This window comes from Mixophyes fleayi, chromosome 7 (assembly GCF_038048845.1).
Source record: "Mixophyes fleayi isolate aMixFle1 chromosome 7, aMixFle1.hap1, whole genome shotgun sequence".
In the NCBI taxonomy this organism is placed as follows: domain Eukaryota; kingdom Metazoa; phylum Chordata; class Amphibia; order Anura; family Limnodynastidae; genus Mixophyes; species Mixophyes fleayi.
The window spans coordinates 4,776,707-4,804,098 of NC_134408.1; the positions used below are offsets into that span (position 1 = coordinate 4,776,707).

Sequence of the window (27,392 nt, forward strand, 5' to 3'; positions counted from 1 at the left end):
TAAATATCTCATTTTATTAAGTTAAAAGTTTCCTTCATTCTCTGTATTTTGTCACTAGCTGATTTCCTTTTTCCTGAATGCGTTTCTTGGTTTTGTTCTTCAAGATATTTTTTTTCCTTTGCAGTAAATAAGAAGATGTCTGCAGCCAGCTGCCCGAAGCAGGGCTGGTTCTTCAGGATCTTGAATTTTACATCACTACTGCTGTCATCCAGGTCATCGATCACCATAATGACTCTCTGCTTCCCTGTACCAATCACACACATAACAATTACTAACAGGTAATAAACAGAGGACTCCTAAACAACAAATATATTAGAGGTAACAAAGACTGATTAACAATGCAGAGTTTTCATCTAAAATGTTAGTTTAAGTCATATTTCAGTGAATAGGGAATGCTAAACTAATGTATCAGGTCATATTGTACTGTAATCCAATCACAATTATCCAAAATAAAATAAAAACATTAGGAATAGGGCTTATGTTATATAGTAATACAAATGTGCTATATCAATTATATATTATACAATATGGATGATCTCAGAAATACTAGTAATTTAGAATAGAATTTAACCATTGTTATTATTACTTTTTCTCACTACATTTTTCTATATATGTTCAGCATAATATGTTTATAGCTCATTCTATCAGCTTATTTCTATTACTGAATGTATTACCAGAGGTACATGCTATTTTGCTACACTGATTTCCTGACAGATATATAAATTAATGTTTTTCTGTACAGCCCAGAGTGCACCATTTTATGTAGAAATGTGCTTGTCATGACCAAAGAGCAATCACCTCTAAGATATGTGACTAACCCTCTATTTATCTACAAAATATCAACAAACATATAACATATTTAGCTGTCCTGATTCAATATAATGTGTCTGATATGTTGTATTAAAAGTCGTCCTTATGTGCAGTATCTAAGTGGTCCTTATATGCAGTGTCTAAGTGGTCCTTATGTGCAGTGTCTAAGTGGTCCTTATGTGCAGAGTGAGCAAATAAACATCACTTGCTTCAAAGACCTGCTTGGAAACTTCTCTATTCCTGTGACCAGATTAGACCCAAAATCTAAACCGTCCTCCGGCTGTCCTGAGGTTTGTACCCAGCTTCCCAGCACCACCACTCTGCCCACTACCCAGCAGCTCTGGCCAGTGTGATAGACCAGGGGGGGTCCATTAACAGCAACCCTGATCTATAGGATGAGGTCAAGGGAACCAGCCCAGGTACACCAGTAACAGGGTATACTCGCAGTATATGCACTTTTGGACAAAGACTGCAGTGAACTGGCTGGATGGTAAGCGACAGAGCAATGACACACAGCAGTTCCTACCACATCTAGGATACATAGGCACACAGCAGTGGCAGAAAAGAAAAGTGGGGCAAGATGGAATTGTCCTTGGATCATGAAACCAGTTATGGTTAATTTGATCGCTCCACGTGTTTCTTGGATAAGTGAGGTAATTCTACAGCTAATACATGGCAATGATCGCTGATCCCCCCGGGATGTGTGCTTTTATCAGACCAATCCAGGGTGTCAGACAATGCACTAAAAAAGCCATTGTAATTCACAGCAAAAAGCAAGTTCATCAGTGAGCTTCAAATCAGCCCCAATTCCCACAAAATTATAATCTAGTTAGGTACCTATTATGTAAAGTGCCGATTACAAACACTCGCTGAACCAGCAGCAAAGTGGAGGGTAATACATATACACGTCTATTTAGATATCCATGCTTACATTACTTCTGCAAGCAATGTTGTTCTTTGTTAATAAAACTGTTGTCTTTATACCGTTCAAAAAAGTTTAAATAATCCTCCACCATTCTTTGGATGTTGATTGTTGATAGTAGGATCAGGTGGAGTTACAGCACAGGTGTCACTAATTCTGGTCAATACTATTACAGTAGACAAGATCAGGGGGTAAATGTATCAAGCTGAGAGTTTTCTGGCGGGTTTGAAAAACCAATCAGATTCTAGCTATCATTTATTTAGTACATTCTACAAAATGACAGCTAGAATCTGATTGGTTGCTATAGGCAACATATCCACTTTTCAAACTCGCCGGAAAGCTCTCAGCTTAAAACATTTACCCCCAGATGTCTAAATGTTGTGCTGAGTCATCTGTATCATCAATGGGGGTCTAAGATATTTGCTAAGCACACAACAATATATAGCACATGTAGGTAACATCGGCCCACAGCGGTAGCTGAAAGGAGAAATGGTGCAAGATGGAATTGTCCTTGGGCCCTCCTACCCACCCATATTTTGGATCTTAAAAGGACATGCACCCTTTAACAAACCAAACACTTCAGCCACAAAAGTGCCACTCCTTGTGGCTGTAGTGCTTGGATTTTTTGGGCCTCCAAAAAACAAGGTAACAATAACCTTAAGCCACTTAAGGTAACAGTGCTGTTAATTAACTCAACTGTGGCAAGATGTTGTTGTCATCATCCTCAGCCTCATCCTCACCCTCATCAGTGTGTACATCATCCTCATACATTATTAATTCATCACCTCTGGAATCCACCGTTAAAGAAGTATCAGTATTTTGAAGTAATTGGCGGGAAAGGCCTTCCTCGTGGAACTTGAAGTTAATTTTTATGAACATCATCTTTTCCACATTTTGAGGAAGTAGCCTCCTACGCCGATCACTGACAAGGTTCCGGCTGTGCTAAAAACTCTTTCCGAGTACACATTGGAGGGTGGGCAGCTTAGGCAGCGCAAAGCATTTTGGTACATGGGTCTCCAAATTCCCTTTTTTTCCTCCCAGTATGTAAAGGGACTGTCTGATGTGTCTATTTCTATGCTGTTGTGAAAATAATCCTCCACCATCAATTGGATGTTGATAGTAGGATCAGGTGGAGATACGGCAGAGGTTTCACGTTTTTTGGTCAATTCTTTTAGACCAGACCAGATGTCAAAATTTGGTGCAGAGTCATCTGCATCATCTCTGGGTCTCTTTGAAAAGTTAAGTTTTTTCCTAGCAGCAGTTGAGTGAGAAACTGAAGGAGGAGATTCCGTCCTGTCACATAACACTTGAGCTGTCATCTTGCTCACCAGGAGCTCCTTCCATCTCTTTAGATCTGGGTCAGTTGGAAACAAAGAGAAGACATAGGTCTTAAACCGAAGATCAAGCACAGTCACCAAAATGTAGTGATCCAATTTCAAGTTTTTGATAACTCTTGGATCCTGGCGAAGTGAATAAAGTACTTGATCTACAAGTCCGACATACTCAGCGGAATTGTTTTGTTTAATCTCCTCCTTCAGTTAAACAAGATGCTTTTCCAAAAGTCTAAATAAGGGAATAACTTGACCCAAGCTTTCAGTGTCTGAACTCATTTCACAGGTGACTACTAGAAATGGTATCAGCCCCTTGAACAACACGGAAAGTATTCTTCACTGCGCTTGACTAAAATACATCCCCAATCCTTTCCCAATGTCATGGCTTGTAGAGTAAGCATGGATGGCTTTTCACTGTTCCTCCATATGCAGAAGTATATACAGGGTGGAATTCCACCTTGTCACCACCTCTTGCTTCAGTTGGTGGCAAGGCAAATTAAATTGCTCTTGTAGCTGCTGCAATCTCTTACACGCTATTGCTGAATGCCAGAAATGTCCAGATATTTTACGGCTACAGACAGCATCTCCTGCATGTCCCTGTCATTTTTAAAAATCTGTGCACCACCAAGTTTATTGTGTGAGCAAAACAGAGAATGTGATGGAATTCACCCAGCTGTAATGCTCTCACAATATTGGTGGCATTATCAGAAATGACATATCCTGAGGAGAGTCCAAGCGGGATAAGCCATGTTGCTATAACATCCCTTAGTTTTTGTAACAGATTGTCAGCTGTATGCCTCTTAGTGAAGCCGGTGATACACAGAATAGCCTGCCTCTGTCAAATGTGACGTACTTGGGTACATGCTGCTGCTGTTCCTGCTGGTGAAGGCGAATCACCAACCCAGTGGGCTGTCACAGTCATATAATCTTTAGTTTGACCAGTTCCACTTGTCCACATATCTGTGGTTAAGTGTACAGTGGGTAGAATGGCATTTTGGAGCCCAATAATAACATTTTTACGAACCTTCTGGTAGAGGTGAGGAATAGCTTTTCTACTGAAATGGTGTCGTGATGGAATTTGGTAACGGGAACACAAGACCTCAAGTAATTGTCTAAAACCAGCTGCATTAATATTGGATATTGGACACAGATCTAATACGAGCATAGTTGCCATGGCGTCTGTTTTCTGCTTTGCGACTGGGTGACAGCTTTCATACTTGCTTCCTCTTGCAAAGGATTGTTTAACAGTCAATTGTTGTAAACTACTAGTAGTCTTCTTCTTGGTCTGCTTCTGGAATGAAGATTCACCACCAGCAGCAGCAACAGCAGCAGCAGTGGGACTAACGCTCAAGAATTCTTCAGGGGAATCAAGTATAATGCAGGAGTCATCTAGCCTTAGCAACTTTGATGCAGGACTAACTCCGATCGCTACTGAGGATATTGATGAGGATGGTGTTGTGGGTGTAGATAGCAGGCATCGGGATGTAGGTGAAAGAAGGTTCCTAGCTGATGATGGACCTCTTGTTGTTATTTTTTTAGCATAACTTTCAGATTTTCCCAACACCTTGTCATGAACTCACGTGAAATGCCGTATGGATGAGGTTCCTAGATGGTTAAGGTCCCTCCCTCGACTGACTGTGGCTTTACATACACTACAAATGGCTAGACAACTGTTGTCAGGATTTGGGTAGAAATAATTCCACACATAAGAAGTGGCTTTTTTGGTCTTATGTCCAGGCATGACAATGGCCTTCTTCTTAGCTTCCACTGATGCAGGACTTATACAAACAACATAATCCTCATCAACATCCTCATTAGCGCCCTCATCGGTTACACAAATATCGCCCTCATCCTGTTCCAATTCCAAACTGGCATCCTCAATTGGTGTATCACCGGTTACACTCGGGCTGTTCAGGCACACATCAGCAGAAATGCTAAAAGTGGCCTTCTTTATGGATACACTATCTGAATGGTCACGATTACACATAGCATTCGTGCATGGACTCTCCTCAAGGATTGGTGTAATTTCTGAATCTGAGCATATATTTTCCTCTAATGCCTTACCGTTTTCTTCCAGCTCGGCTTTTACACGTAACAGTATTTGTGCACCACTTTTGGAGTCCGAATTACTTGGTCTTGCTTGGTCATGAGTGACCTTGCAAGAAGAAGCCTCAGTAACAATTTTAGATCTTGCACTCATAGAGAATGAATTCTTTCTTTGCCACTGCGTGTGTAGAATGACATGTTGGCAAAAAAAAATTTCAGCAGATAACTTTTCATGGATTACAGCTCTTTTTTACTTCACCACGGTAAAAGTTGTTTTTTTTTTAATGTTTTTTTCCTGGTTTAAAAAGACCATGTACTTTTACTTAGGCTTTACCAAATGACATACAGGGATTACTATCATCAGGACTGGTGGCAGCAGCTGCTTGCTGCTCCTGCTCGTCTGTGTACTGCTGTGAATCCATTTGGATAACACCCTACACTTTTTGGTGCAAATTCTGACAAGAAGCCTGTAAGGACATGTATATTTGGATTTCACCAATGACAATTAGCAATGGAGCTTTATTGAACACTGCTACAGCCTCCTCTTTTACTTCTGTATGTTTGCCTGCCCAACTGCTCTCACTCTATCCTACTCCTTCTGTATCCCTCTCTCAAACGGCGCCAGATCACCGTGTCCCCTAAGTTTGGATGGGCTCGGTTTTTGGGAAACCGAGCCCGCCCATCTATAATGTTAACCAGAATGAACTGCTCCTCTCTAATAAAAATATTGATGTAAAAAGTGAGACAGAAGTCATTTCACTTTCCACCTCATACAGATAAGGGGTTTGGTATATCCCTGAAGACTAGGGTTAGGGGATAGACATATAAAGGTAATATATGAATGGACATAATACAATGAAGGCTGAGAGTAGTGAAATATGTGTTTACATATGAATCAGATACCATGTGGGGCACATTCATGTTACTGTAGAAGGAATCTTAGAACTATAAGAACAATGAATATAAATGCCTTGGTTTGTTTTACAATAAGTCTCTCACCAAGTTTTGCTGACAGAATTTCCAGCATTTGTTCCAGAGGATTCTGTGCATCTGTGTTCCGCATCTTTTCATTTTTCTTTGTGGTATACAGAACTGCAAATTTGTAATGAAAGGCAAACTTTCTAATTGTCTCCATAGTATCACTAGAAATCATATAGCTTCTGACATCTTTACTTCCAGTGTCCTCATTTATGAACAGTCTTCTCAACCAGGAGTAGTTGCCTTCCTCTGATCTGGAGAAGATACCAATGATAGATCTTGATGGCATTGGGGCAGCCTGGGTACAGGTGGAATATTAGTGAGAAGAAATGTATCACTGAGTTACATCATACACATAACATATGTCCAGAATACACATTTGATATTTTCATAGGCTATAGAAAAAAAATGTTTTCAATGTATTATAATGCCTGCTAGAAATGTTTTTAGACATCACATGATTAAAATGTTGCAATCTCCATTGGTTAGACATATTTAGCAGAGTTTTACATGTGAATCATTTATCTTATTGGGGACAATGTACAAACACCATTACTTAACAGTAATCACATACCATTGATCAATTGTGCAGATATTGTAGTTTATATGGTAAATATCTCATTCTACCACTGCTCAAGCTATCTCTAAAAGATCAATTGTGCAGATATTGTAGTTTATATGGTAAATATCTCATTCTACCACTGCTCAAGCTTTCTCTAAAAGATCAATTGTGCAGATATTGTAGTTTATAGGGTAAATATCTCATTCTACCACTGCTCAAGCTATCTCTAAAAGGTCAATTGTGCAGAAATTGAAGTTTATATGGTATGGTTACCCTCTTTTTGTTTGTTTAAGAATTTTATTACTTTGTTTGTGGTGTGTGAATAGTGAGGGTTAACTCATGAAAGTGGTCACATGGCTATTTGAACCTATTTAAACAGCAGTATTATGCTGTTTAAGCCTATGAGGCTGTTAGCTAGTGAGAATTCTTCTAAGTGAAATTCTTACAAGTGTATTAACTAGTATAGTTAGAGATATAGAAGAGAGGAACAAGAGGAGAACAGGAGGGGAACATTCTACCTGCAAACACTGCTACATGAGGACAACATTCAACAATCAGCCCTGAGCTCTGATATCCTCCACCACCTGGATTGCTAACTGCCTGGACTCTCCCTGCTGAACTGCTTCTCACACTTATTCAGGCCTGCTGCAGTATTATCACTTGGTGGTTCCTCTTATGCTGCTTGGATGCCCACTTTTAAACCACATTGTTGCTCCACTTAGCTTAAACTTTGAACTGGCTCCCTCTTGTGCTGTGGATTTGTATAACCAGCTCAGTGCACCTTGTATTAAGCCTTGTTTTATTCTACTCTCAAAGGCTTCAAGCGTGCCCTTAAGACTCATTTCTTTATTCAAGTCTATCAGTCCTCCTCCTAACTTTCTTGTCCTGACTCTCTCCCCCAGTTAGTACCACCCTTTATGTGTCTCGCCCTTCCCTTTGTGTGCTCCTTCTACTGTTCCTTCACCCTCTGTACCTCTTGGCCTGCTTCCCTAGCCCTTTTTTCCCTGGTTTATTAATCTTCGGCCTTCTTCTCGCTGATTTCTACCATCCCTTTCACTATCTGTCAGATATAATCTGATTTGCTTTACCCTGTCACCTGTGTTTGTATATATTTGTGTATCATGTTGTGTCTTGGTTCTGTTTTCTCTATATGTAATGTGCGGCGCTGCAGACCCTTTGTGGCGCCTTATAAGTCAAAGATAATAATAATAATTGATTCCAAAAATGTTGTTTAATACAGAGTTACAGGGTCATTTTTGTGCTAGATTTGCTCAGGACAGATTTATATAGAAATGGCAGTTTACAAACTAGAAATAAAGGGCTTAATGTAGCAACCAGGCATCCTGTACGTGCATCCAGTCCTTACCTATTGTGTGATTCTAAGTCTTCAGTTTATAGTCCTTATTCTACAGCTATTGTATTGCCCACCAGGTCCCAGAGTAACTGCAATTATAAATGAGTTCTTGCCTGTGCCAGTGTTAATGTCTTATCCACATTCACTATCTGAACTGTTCCATTCCTTTCATCAACTTCTGTTATCAGTAATCATTCATGAGTCCTTACCCAATAGACATCTAAGACAACATTTACTGGTAAATGTGTTAAACTCTACTGTGCCTCGAGGAGCTATTGCTCTGTGCCACTGAGGACTCTCAGCCAGGACCATAAAGCATTAGGACCACTAAGAGGGTCCAGCATTAATATCAGTGAGGAATAACTGGTCCAGCTTAACAATTCACACTTGAAATTGAGCCTAACAACAAAGAAATGATAAAATATGGATATTTCAGTACTTACACTTGCAATTCCTGAGCTTGATGGGATTAGCTGCTCTTCTATTCTTATTTCTGCAAACAAAGAAAAGGTGTCTCTTTGCATCAAAATATATAACATCTTTTCATCTGAAATACTTACTGTCTTATTTTCCTCTACCATTGAATCTGGGAGATCAGTGTTTCACATAAAAGTATAGAATAGATGAATAGAATAGGATAAATAGACTATATACAGATTGAGTGGAAAGTACACTGATTTCAGTGAGAGTGCATTGATCTTCCTCTTCTAACTGTTAGGGCAGCTACTTAGCACCAGATAAGTTCTTAGAACAGGATGAATCAGAAGTCTTTATTTTTTGCAAGCTGTTTTTCCTGTAAAGAGCGATATTCTCATAGGTACTTGCTTGACCCCAGGACTTGGGCTCTAAGTGGTAGAACTTACTATAGGTTTTAGGTAGCGAAGGTGTATAGAGACTGATGGTAACTGGTAGACTGGGTACCAGAATGCCAGGTGGTAGATGAACAAGCAATCGGAGAGAATGCAAAATGGTTGAGGCAGGCAGCAAACAGGGATATCAAGAAGAAGCCAGAAGGTCAGGGTAGGTAGGAAGCAAGAAAGGCCCTATAACAAAGCTAAGGGGTCAAGACAGGCAGCAGACAAGAAAAAGCCAGGAACCAGCAGGGTCAAACTACAGGTAGTCAATCAGCGCAGATATTGGATACAGCAACACAGCAGGTTTCACAAAATTGCATGGCAGAAATGCTATAGCCATCAGGGAAGCTAAGCCCTCTCTGCTATTTAAAGTCTAGAGGGTAAATCAGAATGCTATCTAGGAGCGAGCCCCAGGAATCCAATAGTGCAAATTGTAATCATGAGATTGCCTAATGCATCAACAGCATCCCGGCTACCTAGTAACCAACCGGGATGGAAGGGGCAGAGTGGGCAATGCTCACAAGAAGGACATAGAGCCCCAGCTCTATAGCAACCAGCCTGGAAAGAACTAGAGCGAGCCATAGTGAGAAGCAAGGAGGTTCATGACACTCATCTTACCTTGCCTCACACCAACGAAGTAGAATGGAGTGGCAAAGTTATTCTGGGGTGATCTGGTTAGCTTACCGTGCTTTGTGAACATCTTATGGATCTTCCGTTTTGCTAGCTGCCCCATTTCATCATACTTCTCTTTTTGTGAAATGAGGATTAGGTCATTAGCATAAGTTTTAATCTTTCTTTGTGTCAGAAGGATCTCGGTCTTCTTGTCATCACTGCTGTCTAATAGATCATCAATCACCACAAACACCTGCATCTTCCCTGCAAACAAAGAAAAGATTTTATGTCATTGAGATCCTCTGGTGATCTCAAGCATTCGGTTATTGGGTATTATCATCATCATCGTTTATTTATAAGATGCTGCAGATTCCGTAGCACCAGGCAATCATCTTACAGATATGACACCATCTTACAGATATGGTACCAGGCCAGGGGTCCTGCAGGTCCAGCTGTGACCAATATCTACTACCTACTTGCTTTTCCCTCATCCTTGCAACCATATTGCCTACATCAGAAGAACAGTGCATTGGCATAACTACAGAGCACGCCCATGAGAATTCAAAATGACTGAAGAGGCTGCACTAGTCCATCTGTGGTCACAAAAGGAAGGATGTGCAACTAGAACCATGGGAACAGACATGAAAGGAAAACAGGGGAGGAGGGCAAAAGTGAGGCAAGAGAGAACAGGCATGAAGTGGCAATATTAGTGGTTGTATTTGTGGCTGTATTAATTATATTATTCTACCATATATATAGGAGGAATATGCAAAATGTTCTAGCAACTTTTCATCCAATTTTTACAACTGCGCAATCTTCTATGTTCCAGGTCCATGTTTAAAGTGCTATTATATCAATATCAATGGCTAAGCAGATATTTTATTACTTGTTTCCCTGTTTAGTTATTTTTGCTAAACAGAAAAAAATCCAAAGAAAACTTATTTTACTTTCCTAACCTAACTTTCAGTCTGAATTTATGCATTAAACATTCTGTATCAACAGTAATAAATTCAGTTAAAACTGTATTTGTTTGAAACTGAATAATAACATGCTTCATTATGAAGATCAATCTATGTAACCATAACATGCTGACTTATATGATCAATACAGGAAGACGTTGCTTGTATTCTGAATGTCTCTTACCAAGAATATTATGTAGATACTCTAGTTCATCATCATAAAGAGAGTCAGTTCCATCAGTGATATTGACTCTACCACTGGTCTTGGTGTGATATAGGATTCCGAACGTGCAGCTATGTACATCCTCAGTGAACTGCTCGTAGTCCTTGTTGGATATAAGACAGGATCTGACATCTATAACGTGGTCCCTGAAGTCCTCAGATTTGAGCAGTGTCACCAGCCAGGAGTAATCTATTGCTACTGACCTGGAGAAAATTCCAATGTTGTGTCCCATTGGCCCCTGACATTTAGAAATAAAATTAAATAATGAACTACATAAATACATATCCTACAGTATTCCTTTCTACATAACACCAGTCTAAACAACAGACCACAGCTAGTGTTATAGTGAGAGTTGTGTTATAAAGAGTGTGAGAGATAATGGAGTGAATGCACCTTTGTGCTTAGTAATACCTGGAGGGTGGTGTTATAATGAGGGGTGGTGTGAATACAGGGAGAACTTAGATTCAGTGTTCCAGCTGTGGGCTCCACAGCAGACTGAGCGTCATGGCTGTGCAGTGTAACTGCCCTAAGAGGCAATGTTATGTTACATTTTATTGGATTGATATTTTTTAATATAAGGGGTGATTTATAATTTTACTGTGATACAGGGACCTATAAATTTACTAAAAGTAGTTTTTCCTAAAAACCCTTATTTTAAATAAATTTTAAATAAATAAAAATATAATATATATATATATATATATATATATATATATATATATATATATAGTTGTAGAAAATGTTATCATCTACAAATATGAGATTCCAGTTTCTGCTTTTCTAGAGAAATAATTGTTTTATGTAATTTTTCTTATTAAGTTTTGAAGACACCATTAATAATTGTACCACAATTAAAGACAAAGTTAGTAAAGTATCAACATAAACTAAATGATATTTTAATGAGATAATCAAATATAATTATAATGCCAATATGAAGAAGGAATAAAGGAGAAAAGAGAAAGAAAGAATGTAAAGGTTGGGGATGGGGAATGTGTTTCCTGGGATAATCAGTAGGTTACTAACACCAATCTGGGGGGTTTGAACATTGGTTCATAGATTAAAGGTGTAGTTTAAGATTCATCATGAAGATGTGTTTGCCGGATAGATAAGGATTACAATTTTTCAAATTCTTGGAATTCTAACCAAGGGCACCAAATGGCGAAATATTCTGTAAACTGATCAGTGGTTCTATAAAATTCAAGTCTTTGGAAACCAATGTCTGATAGATTTATATATATATATATATATATATATATATATATATATATATGGACCTGTGTATAATAATCATGAAATTGTGCCTACTTGACCACTTTAATGCATAACTAGGTGCTTTCCCACAATGCTTTGCATGACTATTTGAAGAAATGATGCAAAAAGGAACTGCAGATAATTGTAAGCATAATTTTAAAGTCCAAAGTACTTCTTTACAAAATATGGCACAATATTACTATGGTAACAGACACAATCTCCATGATATGTCATGCTAATTTTTTTTTTACATTTGTGTGTTATTTAAAATTTTTAAATTTTAGATTTCTTGTCTCACCTGTGTGGAACCTGTGTCAGTATGAGCACCTGTTGGGTGAAAAAAAATACATATAAATTTGTATAGTGTACTGAAAGTCTTGGAAAATAAAAAAAACAAAAAAAACCCAAAAACACTTCCATTAGTACAACATTATGAGAACAAAACTCATCACTTTCAGATTTTACTATTTGCAATTAAAATGTTTTTTTTCATAACAAAAGGAACAAAAAATAAATTAAGCAGGTACTGCAGACTATTGCATAACATAATAATAATAATAATAATAATAATAATAATAGTTAAAGATAATTATATTACAATGTATTTAATCAAGTATACATTTATTAGTATATTGTAGAATTAACGTAATTATATTTATTGTGAAAATGTTTAATGTATGTGTTTTATTAAGAAGTCACTAGAGGACACTAAATGTCCACATATATGATCACTTAAAGAGTAAATAGACATATGGTTTAAATATAAACTGGAATTGACCAGTTTTCAAGCGTCTGAACAAAGTAATTCTATTCCAGAAGAATCTCCCAGAATGCCGAGCAGTGGGCCATACCCAAATGACAAACCCAGATAAGACTAAGAGCAAAAAAAGTACACGGATCTCATAATGATTGCCTTGTCATTGTATTAAACCACTCCCTTCTCTGTATTCTGTTATAACTGTTTGGTGATAGAAAGATTTCTTAGATTGGAATCAGTATTTGAAATAAAATAACAAATATGTTTAGCACATGCTTTATTTTTGTAAATAAAATCTTTTATATATTTTTAATGTTTCTGGTTCAGTTGGTATGAACACTCAATTATTGCTTTAATATAATAACTAAGCCTGAACACAGATCAGGGCATTGCAAAGAATATTAACTGAAATTAACAAAAGAATCAATATCTGGCGCTCCACTTCCCAGCTGCTGGTAGCTCCCTCTGGGCAAAACACCTAATTAGCCCCAAACATACAATTCAGCATCAAAAAAATAATGAGGATCTGACAAGAGCTCCTATAATCATATATATCTAAGGTAGACCATTAATAGCATAGCAAAGGTTAAAAAAAAAAAGGAGGTGGGCAAAAACATGGACAGTATTAATCACATAAAAATTGTGCCCTCATCCATGTACGGCAATAAAGTTTCTAAAATAAAAACATGGACATTATTTATCACATTAATGTTCTGCTCTCAAACGCTGTAAGAAGGATCCGGCAGTAAGGTTGTTGAATAAGTCACCGCTATGTAGGTCTCTGGGTGCGTAGAGAAACTTCTCTATATACGGTTTCTCGTAAATCTCAAATTCAGCACCCAGAATGCCTCACGGTGACGTTGTTCACTCTGCCTCCAATGTGACGCGTCCCAAGGGATAAACACTCCCACTTAGACTACGTGCTCTTTATATGGAAAGGATAGTATTCAGATTGACAGACTTTTTATCAATATCTCAATAATAATGAGATCAATGTTGTATTCTCAAATGAAATTAGCGAAAATTCAGTTATTTTCGGGATTTGAATATATATATATCCGAGATGGAGATTTGTACTAAAACTTATAGAAAGCCTACCGATTCTAATTTGTATATATTTTGTCCTCAAGTGGACATCACTCTAGGGGGTAAATGTATGAATCTCCGGATTCTTCATCTCCGGCGTGTTCAGCCTCTTCAGCGCTTAAATTTAAAGCGGCGCTGCATTGTAAAGGGAAACTTCCCTTCACAGTGCAGCGCCGCTTTAAATTTAGGCGCTGAAGAGGCGGAACATGCCGGAGATGAAGAATCCGGAGATTCATACATTTACCCCTAGATGGTTAGATAATGTGCCCAAGGGTCAGTTTTTGTGTTTAAAGAGAAATTGTTCTGACCCTAAAGTACTATATGACCAAACCCAAGATATAAAAAATATTTTTATTAATAAGGAGTATAAGCCTTTTAAGCTTGATAAGGATGTAGAATGTGTTACTAATATAAATCGGGACTGTATTTTGAAACCTAATTTAAGAAATGACAAGTTTGAGGGACAAACCGTGAAGTTTACTGCCCAATTCAATTCGCAATACAGAGATATTGAAAACATTGTGTGTAAATATTGGGATGTTTTGAAAAAGGACCCGGCACTCGACAATGTCATTTCAGAGAAACCTAAATTCATTTACAGACGGGTTCTTAACCTTAGAGATAATTTAGTTAGCTGTGCCTTAAGTGAAAGTAGGACAATAGGAGTGACCTCAAAAGGTTTTTTTAGGTGTGGTTTATGTGCAGCCTGTAAGGCCACATTTGTGAACCAAAAAAATAAGATTCTCACCTTTGAAGTTAACGGTAATATGTATTCTATCAAAATGTTCCTTAGCTGTAATAGTGTAAATGTTATTTACTTTCTTGAATGTAAATGCGGACTCTTGACGTTGGCCGCACTTCTTGTCCCTTGAAAGTCAGATTAGCTGAACACCTTCGGAATATCAAGAAGGGCTTTGACAATCATTAAGTATCTGCTCATTTTAAAAAAATCTCACAATTGTTCTGCTGGAAGTTTAAAACATTTTTGGGCTATTGACAAAATTGTTAACAATTGGAGATGAAGGGATTCCTCTGTTAGTCTAGCCAAGTGTGAAATGAAGTGGATTCATTGTTTAAATACTTTATCTCCTAAAGGGTTAAACCTAGATTTTGAATTAACTGATGATTAGGAGTTCTGTTCCGTTTGATATATTTATTATATTATATAATATATGTATTTATTATATGTTTTTAGTAAGATATTTTGTATTTTATATAAGTAGTTAGTGTCTCTTTAAGACACCTTAGGTTTTAATTAATGTCATTGTATAAATTAGTCTGAAATCCTTCCCATCCCCATCTTGAGAAAGGCTCAGAGAGAGCTGAAATGCGTTGATGGTAATAGTGAGAACTTAATGCGATATTCTATTCGTGGACTTTTTCCTGAGCACTGTTTGTCACGTATTGATCCATACAGCTCGGTCCGGGAAGTGCTTTGTGTGTTATATGCGATTGTAACTGTGAACCAGGTACGAGTCCACTTTGTATTCTAATAAATGGATTGCTTTGATATTTGATGATAAGACACTATGTGCTTTTTTTCTCATACCTCTATACACATGATCGGATCCGGAGACCAATGAGAGGACGCCGATTACCATAAGTGGGAGTGTTTATCTCTCAGGACGCTGACACATTGGAGGCAGAGTGAACAACGTCACCGTGAGGCATTCTGGGTGCTGAATTTGAGTTTTAGGAGAAACCGTATATTGAGAAGTTTCTCTACTCACCCGGAGACCTACATAGCGGTGACTTATTCAACAACCTTACTGCCGGATCCTTCGTACAGTGTTCGAGGGCACAACATTAATGTGATAAGTACTGTCCATGTTTTTATTTTTAGAAACTTTATTGCCGTACATCGATTGAGAGCACAATTTTTATGTGATTAATAATGTCCATGTTTTTGCCCACTTTCATTTTTGTTTTTTAACCTTTGCTATGCTATTATTGGTATAACTTAGATCTCTATGATTATAGGAGCGCTTGTCAGTTCCTCATTATTTTTTTGATGATTACTTAGAATATGGATAAAACATATAATAAAACAAGACACAAGCAATATTCTGAAGCTGATATAACTCCATTTGTGAACGTCCTATCTAAAAGAGTAAAACATTGTTTTTAATTAATCCAAATTTATTGTCAGAATAATCTGTAGTCTGAGCCTGTTTGTGAGGACGGTCATGTTTACCCAGATTTACAGTTGTTCTGACTTCTTGTCCTGATGATTATTTAAAATCACATTTCCATACATGTAAGAGGACTCTGGTACATAGCTTCAGTGATAAAATATAAAAGGATGTATTGAATAACTGATATGATTGGTTAAATAGGCAGCCAAATGGAAAGTTCAATCAATTATCAATGCAGATCTTATAAACCAGATCTTTTTTGCACCCCCGCTTACTTTGTCAGTATTTTTCCTGTATCTATATACCAGCGCTTCCCATGGATATATAAACACTGTGGGCCTGATTTATCAATCAATGCAAAGTGAACGCAATTTGTGTATTTCAAAATGGACAGAAATTGCACGCAGGTACATCTGTATCCAACTTCAATTGGATCTAAAGAAACGTTTCTAGCTGAATACAGGTCTAAATACACTGTGCAGACGTAAACAGAAAACGTATCATGTTTTGCCATTAAATACATATATTATGATGATATTAATGCCAACTGTACATGAAATGCATTTTTACAGTTGCTCTTCAATGCAAACACATTTTCTGGTGTGTGTACGTGATCGTCATCTCTATCAATCAGCAACTTACACCTCCCCTGTAGCTGTTTAAAAATCACATACATCAGTGTTGCCTGCTTTGGACGCTGCTGCCTGCGCACGACCCAAGATTAATAGGACGCACTTGATTTCACTGACATATAGTCCAGTTCTGGGCTTGTGCAGTGCAATTTTGCACAAAATACCGCATGTATCAGCATTTATGCTCCTTAAAGAATCAGGCCCTGTGACTCCTTTCCCACACACAAATCACACTCAAGACATACTCCATTCCCATCACAAGACATACTCCAGGGGCCGTTACCTGCGTGGTGCATGCTGCCAATTCCATCCTGCTTTGCGGCGGGCTCTGGTGAAATCTGGTGTTGTGGTAAACTCTGCACCCTGGGTATACGAGGCACAACCATGGGCTGGTGTCGGATTATATTCTCCATTCTTACTGGCATGAAGGGCATCATTTCTCCTATTGTATATGGAAAAAAATATTATTATTATAATATATTATATATTTTTATTCTCTTGTCTTTGTAACAGTATAGTTTTGAAATATGAGCTGTAGAAATGCAAAAATTAAATTTTAGCTATTTTCACCTAAAATCATGATTGGAGTTGTAGTGCATCATTCACTGGGAGAGCAACATGTGCAACATGCACCTGCTCTACAGCAAAGTGTCTTTTTTGGGGAGGCTAGGTGAGCGTTCCTCCCTTAGCCCCTGCTAAGCATGTGTGGGAGCTTGTGCTTGTGCAGGGAATCCTCATTTGGACTTCAATGTGCATGCTCTGAGGCAACAGTAGGCGTAGACAGTGGTAACACTACTGCCGTTGCAGGGGAGCCGTGGATACAGGGCCCCTGCACCTTCGGGGCTCATATCCACAGCACCCCCTGCAACAATAGTAGCTCCATCACTGGCTTCCAAAAAAGTCTAACCATATATATATATATTATCTGTCCCTTTCCTCTACCTTCCAACTCATCTAAATCAGGGATTCACTCCCGCAAAATCCAACCAAATTATGGTACATTTTGAGATCCTAAGAAGCCTTATGGCGGCCATACTCAGGAAGACCCTTCAAATATTGGATTTAGAGGATTTGGAATAATGAGGAGTATAACTTTGTTATCAGGACCGGAACTAGTGTGATATGCAACCCAGGCAGAATGATTGGTGCATTTAACTAATTTAAAAAATAATTATACATATTTTCAAACTGGGCCCAAGATCCAGTGGCAGAGACAGTCTGTAGAAGTAGTGCATGGGTCTCTTGTGTTATACCCATATCCTCTCGCTATTGGATTTCAGCCTGTAGCAATGTGAGACTGTTAACCCTTGTGGGCCCCAGTGAAGAGGTGTAAATGATTGATCTGGCAGAGTTTTCATCAGCTGTAGTAGTATAGAAGGTATGGTAACTTGGGGGGTGCAGGCATGGATTTGCGGATTGAGATGACGCTGTCTGCAGTTTCCAGAAGTTTACTCTAGGTGATTAAGGCAGTTGGGCTGATTGGGGTCATTCCTCGTAGAGTACAGGTCTGAAGCATGAGTGTACCTACTTTTTCACTATCATGTAAAAATTTGATTTTTTTTTTTTCGGGCTGATGCCAATTCACTAGGTAGAAATGTCCTAATTATACTTGTGCATGCAATGAAGTTGAGAACATAGGAGATTTTTATGGGCTAACCTATTTCATTATAGAACATCTTCCGATAGCCAGATTCTTTTTCTAATTTACTGAAGAGGAAGAGAACGCCTTCAAATTTCCTAATGTTAATTTGGCTGCTGAGGATCTGGTTCTTCCCCTCATCACTGCCGTCCTCCTGATCGTCAATCACCAAAATCAGGTTCTTCTTTCCTGCAAATATAGCACTGATAGTTTACTGGTCCCAGATAGAAATTAGGAAAACCTATATCATTTGAAATATTCTCTTTGGAGAATATACAGAATAAGAAACTATGTTTAGAAAGAACAGTGTGTCCCTGCCCCAAGCAAAGTGCAAGGTCTGGCCAGATGCACCACACTCACAAGTTTGTAAATGATTGCTGTAAAGAAATGTGCTACATGTGTACAGAATGTACATGCAGTGGTGTACCTATTATGTGTGCAGTGCACTGTCTGATTGGTTGCTCTGGTTTAGTGCAAATCATGCATTGAAATGCCATGTACCTTCAGAGGTGCACAAATCTCTTGTTTCTTCTTTCACATTAAAATTGAAACTCAACTTCAACTTTAGAACCTCCCTGTTCCTTAAATAAACCTTTCAGTTTTTATTCTATTTTACAGGTGCTTTAGACTCATTTATGTCTTAAATTAAGCATGAGAGCGACAGAATATCTTGACTGTCTTTATTAGTTGTGGCATCTTTGTGTGTTTAAGTTTTGTTTCATATTGAGCAATTACACCTAAAAATGTGTCTCTCTGCAAATTACAAGTGGAAAACACAAAATGAGTCCTAATAAAAGTATAAGATGAAACAGAATCTTTCCCAAGTTAGAGCTGATGGAAAAATGAAGCCCTTGAAGTCTTTGCACACATGTGATGCCCCTATAGATACCCCCTGCCCACTCCTTGCTCTGAAATCACCACCATGTTGCTCTGTAAATGTAAGCTGTTTGGCAGAAATCTAGGTGCATTTGTGGCACAAACCAGCTTTGCTCTGCTCTTCAGCCATTTTATACTTCCTAAGTAACCATAATACTGTAACAAACTCAGTGCCTTGAGCTGGTGTTACAGATTGCATTGTTGGAAAACGTTCTGCGGGATCACTGCCTGTTTAAGGCAATTACCCTGACAACACATAGAGTATTACCATTGTGTGTTATTACCATTACTATTGGGCATTACCGTGCCCCATGAGCCAGTGTTTCCTGAAAGTGATTCAGCTAAAGTGCTGAATCCTCAGGATTTATCCTGTTTGTCCAACTATGAGTGTGATCTAATTGGACAGTGGGGTTTTTTCTCAGCATTCTGGTCCATGCAAGGGTGGTCAGCTAAGGCTACATCAACCTGATTTGAGATAAATCGAGGACCCTCCTTCTATACCTGCCATCAGTCCTGAATTTTCTAGGGTCCTCCTGGCTTGCTTTGATCTTTTGGAAACAGGATCTCAGCAGGAGAGGTTATAGTTTGGGGGTATCTAGGTATATTTGTGTCCATATTCTGTGTCCTGGAATATTGTGGATTATGTTTTTACATGTCATGGTCCTGATCTTCCTCAATTGTCCACCACTGAGAGATAAACTGACTAGAAAGGAAAAGTGCAGTAGAGGTCACACCCCACAAACTCCACTCTGACCAACCTCTTTAAAAGTTATCGTTATATGCACATATAACAGCACATCATAATTACAACAACATCACACATTTCACATACACTTCACATATAGTTATTTGAAGTTTAGCTGTATGAGCGCAAAAAAATAGTTAAAATATATATATATATATATATATATATATATATATATACACACACTGTAATCTTGGTACTGGTGTGAAATTACAAATATATTAATTGTGTGCCTAGATTTTATTCTTCTTTCCTAAACTTTCTCCCAGTACCGTTATTTATCATCATATTTAAGAAGTTCTAATCTCTTACCTAATATAGACAGGAATTCTTTCTCAAAAACTGAAGTTCCATGTTTCCCTTTATGTCCATTGGAGATGTAGATGCAGAAGGTGTATTCAGTAATGATCTTTTCTAACTTATTTCCTTTAGTATCAGAGATGTTGATGAGTGTGACGTTCTTCACTACATCAGAGTAATACCTTGTACTCAGGGCTTTATGTAACCATGTGACATCTTCCTCTTTCAGTGCAGAAAATATCCCGACATTGTGACCCTGTGTGACATAGATGGTGGCAGATACAAGATAATTCTCTGCATAAAGGGCGGGAGCCACATTTAGTATATAACATACACAACACTAGCATATAACATACACAACATATAGCATACACAACACTAGCATGTAACATACACAACATATAGCATACACAACCCTAGCATATAACATACACAACCTATAGCATACACAACACTACCATATAACATACACAACCTATAGCATACACAACACTAGCATGTAACATACACAACATATAGCATACACAACACTAGCATATAACATACACAACATATAGCATACACAACACTAGCATATAACATACACAACATATAGCACACACAACACTAGCATGTAACATACACAACCTATAGCATACACAACACTAGCATATAACATACACAACATATAGCACACACAACACTAGCATGTAACATACACAACCTATAGCATACACAACACTACCATATAACATACACAACCTATAGCATACACAACACTAGCATGTAACATACACAACATATAGCATACACAACATATAACATACACAACCTATAGCATACACAACACTAGCATGTAACATACACAACATATAGCATACACAACATATAACATACACAACATATAGCACACACAACACTAGCATGTAACATACACAACCTATAGCATACACAACACTAGCATATAACATACACAACCTATAGCATACACAACACTAGCATGTAACATACACAACATATAGCATACACAACATATAACATACACAACCTATAGCATACACAACACTAGCATGTAACATACACAACATATAGCATACACAACACCAGCATATAACATACACAACCTATAGCATACACAACACTAGCATGTAACATACACAACATATAGCATACACAACATATAACATACACAACATATAGCATACACAACATATAACATACACAACCTATAGCATACACAACACCAGCATATAACATACACAACCTATAGCATACACAACACTAGCATATAACATACACAACCTATAGCATACACAACATATAACATACACAACCTATAGCATACACAACACTAGCATATAACATACACAACCTATAGCAAACACAACACCAGCATATAACATACACAACATATAGCATACACAACACCAGCATATAACATACACAACATATAGCATACACAACACCAGCATATAACATACACAACCTATAGCATACACAACACTAGCATATAACATACACAACCTATAGCATACACAACACTAGCATATAACATACACAACACTAGCATACAACATACACAACACTAGCATATAACATACACAACATATAGCATACACAACATATAGCATACACAACATATAACATACACAGCATATAACATACACAATATAATGGAAAGCAGATGACATTATAATAGTAGGTGTGTCTGTCATCCTCTTTAAGGCAATTACTCTGACAACACATAGAGTATTACCATTGTGTGGTATTACCATTACTATTGGGCATTACCGTGCCCCATGACCCAATGTTTCCTAAAAGTGATTCAATGTTGTGCTCCTGATTCCCCACTTCTAGGGCTGTGGGGGCATTAAAACCACTGCATGAGTGACATTATGTCATACAGCTTGTGTTTTAGGCACACCTTAGCCATTGGCAGCCTGGCAGACCACCTACGTTCACCTAATGATAGCGCCAGCCAGGAAACTAGTACTTTTATTTTCCATTTCATATACTCCTCTTCAACAGATCTTAACTCCTGAAGCCCCGAGAGTAAGAATAAGTGATAGAAAATGCATCTAATATCCAGAAAAGAGGGATAGAGAGATAAATATACTGGGGCAAATCTTTATACCCTTGAACAGTGTCTGGAAATAAGGGCCAGTTGGCAGCTATGGAATATCTTAGATTGAAAAACTAAATAACATTGTGGCTTTATTTTATTCTAACAAATAATACCTTGCAAATCATTTTCTATGAGTTTTTATTACTGCATTAGATCTCTGTATACAGCATACGCCTCTCAGTCTGTTTACTATCATGTAATAAATAGGAGTATAGTGAAAGGTGCGCCAGGAGATTGAAACATATAATGATCAAAATAACCTGAATTAATATGACAGATTCTGTTTTTCCTTTTATTAAAATGATATTTTTTTACATAAAATGCAGTAAAATTTAACTGGTTAAAATAACCAAATAAAAATATTTTCCAAATGTATTATTCAAAATCAATTCACAGTATACATTGCATTTATCCCAATTTTTGTGGTCTTCCCAGTACACAAACAGATCTCAAAATGCAATGGTGTGCACACTCAATGACGTAAGTGAGCAGAACCACAGTTTTGATTTGTGTGGTCGTGAGCACTCGGTGACACTGCCTCAAAATGCAGATATCTAGACACAGCGAGTGGCCAGTTCATTTAGACTACAAACCTGTATCATGTAAGTAATGATGGCTCAGTCTCCTATGGGTGCAGTGATGTATAGAGAGAGAGATCTTTACAAGTTTGTATTTCATAAATAGGAGCGCTGTGACACATGAGCATTCGTTTTGACGCGTAAAGATTCCCACGCTAGGTTTTGCGCGCATCTATTAATGTAATGTAAAACGTATGTTTTCTAAGATGCATCCTCGGAAAAGTAGGATTTGGGCACTTACCATTTCAAACTAAAAAAATGCACATTTAACTGTAAATATTTGCTCCAACCCATTCCCACAAATGTATAGAATGGACTATAATAAAATGAGTTGGAATCCCGCCCCACCTGGATTGTTGAATTCAGATTTAAGGCTGTAAAGCCTGACAAGGCTGTAATTATACATTTAATGATTGTTGCACTAAAAAAATAAGGACAAACAAATGACTTACAACGCAGGAAATATGCTAGAATTAAAATGCTTCTTACCGAGACGTTCCCTTTCCTGGGTTCTGTAAATCAGATAAAAACAGACATAGTAAGAAGATAAATGTTATTAAGGCATATTCCTATATAAGAAGTTATTGTAATGTGGCCCCCGCAGCTAACTGGGCCCCAAGTTGTATATTTGATATGAAAAACAGGAAGAAACTACTTTACTTCTCTCTGTCTCATCACAATTTATCATATATTTCTAAATAAAAAATACATTATTGTGTATGTGTAATGTAGAATGGTAGCAAGAGCTGCACAATGTTCAAGTTATCCTTCCTTGATTATACATATATTAAATAGCAAAAATCATGCGCTTAAATTGTCTAATTGTGTATAGTAAATTTTATGTTAATTATTGAATTGCAATAATACACCTACTATATTAGTATGATTATGATTATATTATACAATGTGGTAAAAGCAATGAATTGTTAGTGCATAAATGTAAATTAAATGGAAGGAAAATATATTGATGGATAACTGTAAACACAATCAATAAGTGTAAAAACAAGTGTGATAAATCAATTGTTCAATAATGTTATTATGGATTGTGTGGACACCAAACAAAATTATCCTTCTAAGTAATGCAGAAATGTTTATCTGGACCAAAATTTCCACAGACTATTGAAAAAAATAAATTGTCCATTAGGTTATAGCAATAATGTCCATATGAATGTCTGAGAAGAGTAATCAATAATAGGTAATTAGTTTGTACCTTTTGGTATCAGATTGAGTTATTTTTGTAATGTAAATAATTCCAAATGCTTGTGGTGTCCATGCAGTGGCTATTTCTTATTGTTCAGTCTGTGCTTTTCTCCTTAGATAGTGGTAAGATGATCTCCTTGTTTAATATACCAAGATGTGTGGTCCATAAACAGAAAAGATTTTATAATTTGATGCTTTTCTTGGTGAGGAGAAGTGGTGATAGTGATGGATTTGTTCTCTCTAAATATCCCACATGATGTAATATCCTCACATGTTCTCAATGAAGAAAAGTTGTGTTCGCTGTTAGTATCTTCATTGACAAAGAGGATCCTTAAATTCTTTTTTAAGTTGTTTGGTTGGAGGGAATAGTGTTGAGTATAAAATGATGAGAATGTGATTCTAGTGTAATTAATCCATGTCAACTCAAGCATTCTTAATAACCTATTTGATTAAATAAATAATAATTTAATGTAAAATTGATGTGAACTGTATACTTTATAGAAGTAATAAACAACTACAATTTTTTATTAAACAACAACAATTTTATATTACATTTTTATATATTTAATCAAATAGGTTATTAAAAATTGCTTGAGTTGACATGCAATAATTACACTAGAAGGTAAAATGAAAAATGTTGAGGTTTATCAAATGACAGAGTAGTTTTAACTTAGTTTCTTTACATACCTCTGTTTGAAATTCTGAGTACACAAATGTTATAGACCAGCTGTCTAGCAGTCAAACATCTTTAATATAGTATCATAAATCAGGTAATTGCACATCAAACACACAAATAAATGCAGATCAGTAAACCTTGTTAATGGTAAATAATAGAATTGGTGTTGGATATGTTGAAAGTGCAGAATCATATATGTACTTCAGAGGGAGCTTAAAAGTTTTATGTATATCAATCAAGATTATCGTTGCTTAGAAATGGCAGTAAACTACACTTTACAGTCCTGTTGTAGCAGTGATAATAAACCAGTAAGTCAAAGTCCCCATATAGTAAAAGACAGATGTTTTACTGTAATTAAGGCTGTTTTGTCTATTTATCCAGGGAAGACTTCAGTTTCTTGAACACTGAAGCCAAAGCTTTAGCTCACGTGTGTAAAGCCAGTGCAGTAAATGGCAGAGAGATGAAGATAGGATCGCAGTCTTAGTGAGCTCCAGTGATAAGGCACGCCATATGTTCAGTGCAAAGGATGAATAAGGCATTTACATTTAGCGGTGCCCTCCAAGGGTGAGCATTTCAGATATTCCCCAATGGCAGAGTGGACACCTGTCAGGAGGCTTTCCTTTTGAGTCAATCAGTAGCGAAGGAAGATAGAGTGATAGGAGCATTCTCCGGACGATCGCCCATTCATTGTAACTAAAACGACGACTTCCTTTGATAGCATTGTTGTCTATGTGCTTGGAGAGTTGTTAAGCAGATATGTGGAGAATCCGGATGCTAAATCAGGGGCCCTCCAAGATGGTTGAAAGTTGTTTAATTCCTTACAGTTAACACACTACACGTGTCACCTGAAATTAATACTGGGCTTCCATAGGTACTAAAAAAAAATAATATGGTAGAAAAGAAAGAACAGAAAATCCGGCGGACTGGACTTGGACTGATCACCCTTGGTTGCAGCCTGATCAACCTGATGTTTGTCTCTGCCCCAAAAGCTAACCCAGAAGATGGAAATTATCCCAGTGATTCAACAAAGTCTTCCTGTTGTTCGCCATCATTAGTAGACAGTCCTAATGATTTATGCTCCAGGCAAAAATGTTATAGTTTATATTACTGCATATGTTTGTGATTTGTAGAAATTATTTGCTTCTGTAAAATTGTTGCCAGTTAGAAATAAAGCAAATTATTCTAATTTAAACTATTGTCTTGCTTTGAAGGAAAAAAATATTTTGGTTAAACTTACCATTAGTCTTGTCCAGAATCTGTCTGATCTGATAAAGTTTATAACACATTTCTCTCTCCATCTTTTCAGAATACGGAGATTGAGTCAGTTGGTAAATTAGTGATTCAACTCCTGGGTCCTCTCTTCTACCCTTTCATATTTGTTGCATCTAAATGTTGAAATTAAAGTTACCATCCGTTCTTTTGTGGGATATTTAACAACAATATTTAAGTTTCAGAACATTTTAAAAACTGAAGACTTCTAAGGAGCGTATTTCTTCTTACAAACTTGAATGTTTTTTTATTGGCATCAGACAGACAAGATCAATAATACACCTGACAGATTTTAAATGTCCAGGTCAGAAAAGCTGGGATAGTGATTATTTAGATAGTAGATAATGCTCAATGAAACATAGTCTATTATGTGCATTCTATATATATATATAAATATCTATTTTGAGTAAAACACAAATAATATTAGTATATACACAAACAGAAATAAAACAATATATCAAAAAAGAAATGTAACTTGCATTCACCCAAATAATATTTGCTCCTAATCAGTGATATTGTAAGTTGATAATTGGCGGGCGGATGAGACTACACTTCAGTAGCCCCTATGATCATTGATCTCTATTGATGCTAATAAATGAAGTGTTTAATGATGGAGTGGTACAGCGAGATAGGGGGCACTGGATATTTTAACTGATCTCTTTAAATCTTGGTCCAGTTAGTTCTTTAACTCAACCATGCCTTAGAGGATAAACATAGACAAGATCTAAAGGTCGACTATTCATAACAGTATCACAGAGTTATGGGAGCTGGTGGGATTTTGATATTAAAAAAATATGTTACACTTTGTTATAAATATTAGGTTTTTTTTGCTGTTTTCTTACTGTATGTAGATATCAAAATCTGTATCTCAGTTTTTCCTGCCGCTGGCTGTGTTGCAGCTGTTCCTGCAACTGGGTGGCTCTCTGCTGTTCCTGCGGCTGGAAATGTCTCTTCTGTTCCTACGGCTGACTGGGTCTCTGCTGTATCTGTAACTTGATGGATCTCTGGTGTTCCTGTAGCTAGATGGATCTTTGCTATTACCACATGTGGCTGGACCTCTGCTGTTCCTGCGGCTTGAAATGTCTCTTCTGTTCCTGTGGCTAAATCTCTGCTGTTCCTGCTGCTGGCTGGATGTTCTTGTGGCTGGGTCTCTGCTGTTCCTGCTGCTGGCTGGATGTTCTTGTGGCTGGGTCTCTGCTGTTCCTGCTGCTGGCTGGATGTTCTTGTGGCTGGGTGTGTCTGTGCTGTACTTCCAGCTGGCTGGTTTTATGCTGTTACTGTTCCTGTGAATACTTGTACTACTTGTCTTCTAGTACAGAAACAACTATAGAACAGTATATTAAAGTAGAGGTAAAGTACTGTATAAAAAACATAAATACCCCTTAAATTTGAGATTGCAAATTAGCAATTTAACATTTTATCTTCCAGTTCTTGTCCACCTATTCAGGACACACGCCCTTAAAGTTGCTGATCTGTGTGATCTTTGGCACCTG

At 37.4% G+C, this 27,392-nt stretch overlaps 1 protein-coding gene across 1 annotated transcript; it reads right to left on the minus strand.

Annotated features, from left to right (window-relative positions):
- Positions 1-27,392, minus strand: LOC142097158 (uncharacterized). Its single transcript, XM_075178776.1, has 12 exons — positions 26,742-27,392; positions 25,868-26,015; positions 23,244-23,266; positions 20,085-20,328; positions 18,170-18,340; positions 16,796-16,954; positions 12,201-12,229; positions 10,613-10,889; positions 9,542-9,733; positions 8,447-8,496; positions 6,109-6,385; positions 1-244 (listed from the first exon to the last, which is right to left on the minus strand). Exons 2-12 carry the CDS (start codon positions 25,926-25,928, stop codon positions 9-11), a joined length of 1,719 nt encoding a protein of 572 aa, XP_075034877.1. The 5' UTR covers positions 25,929-26,015; positions 26,742-27,392; the 3' UTR covers positions 1-8.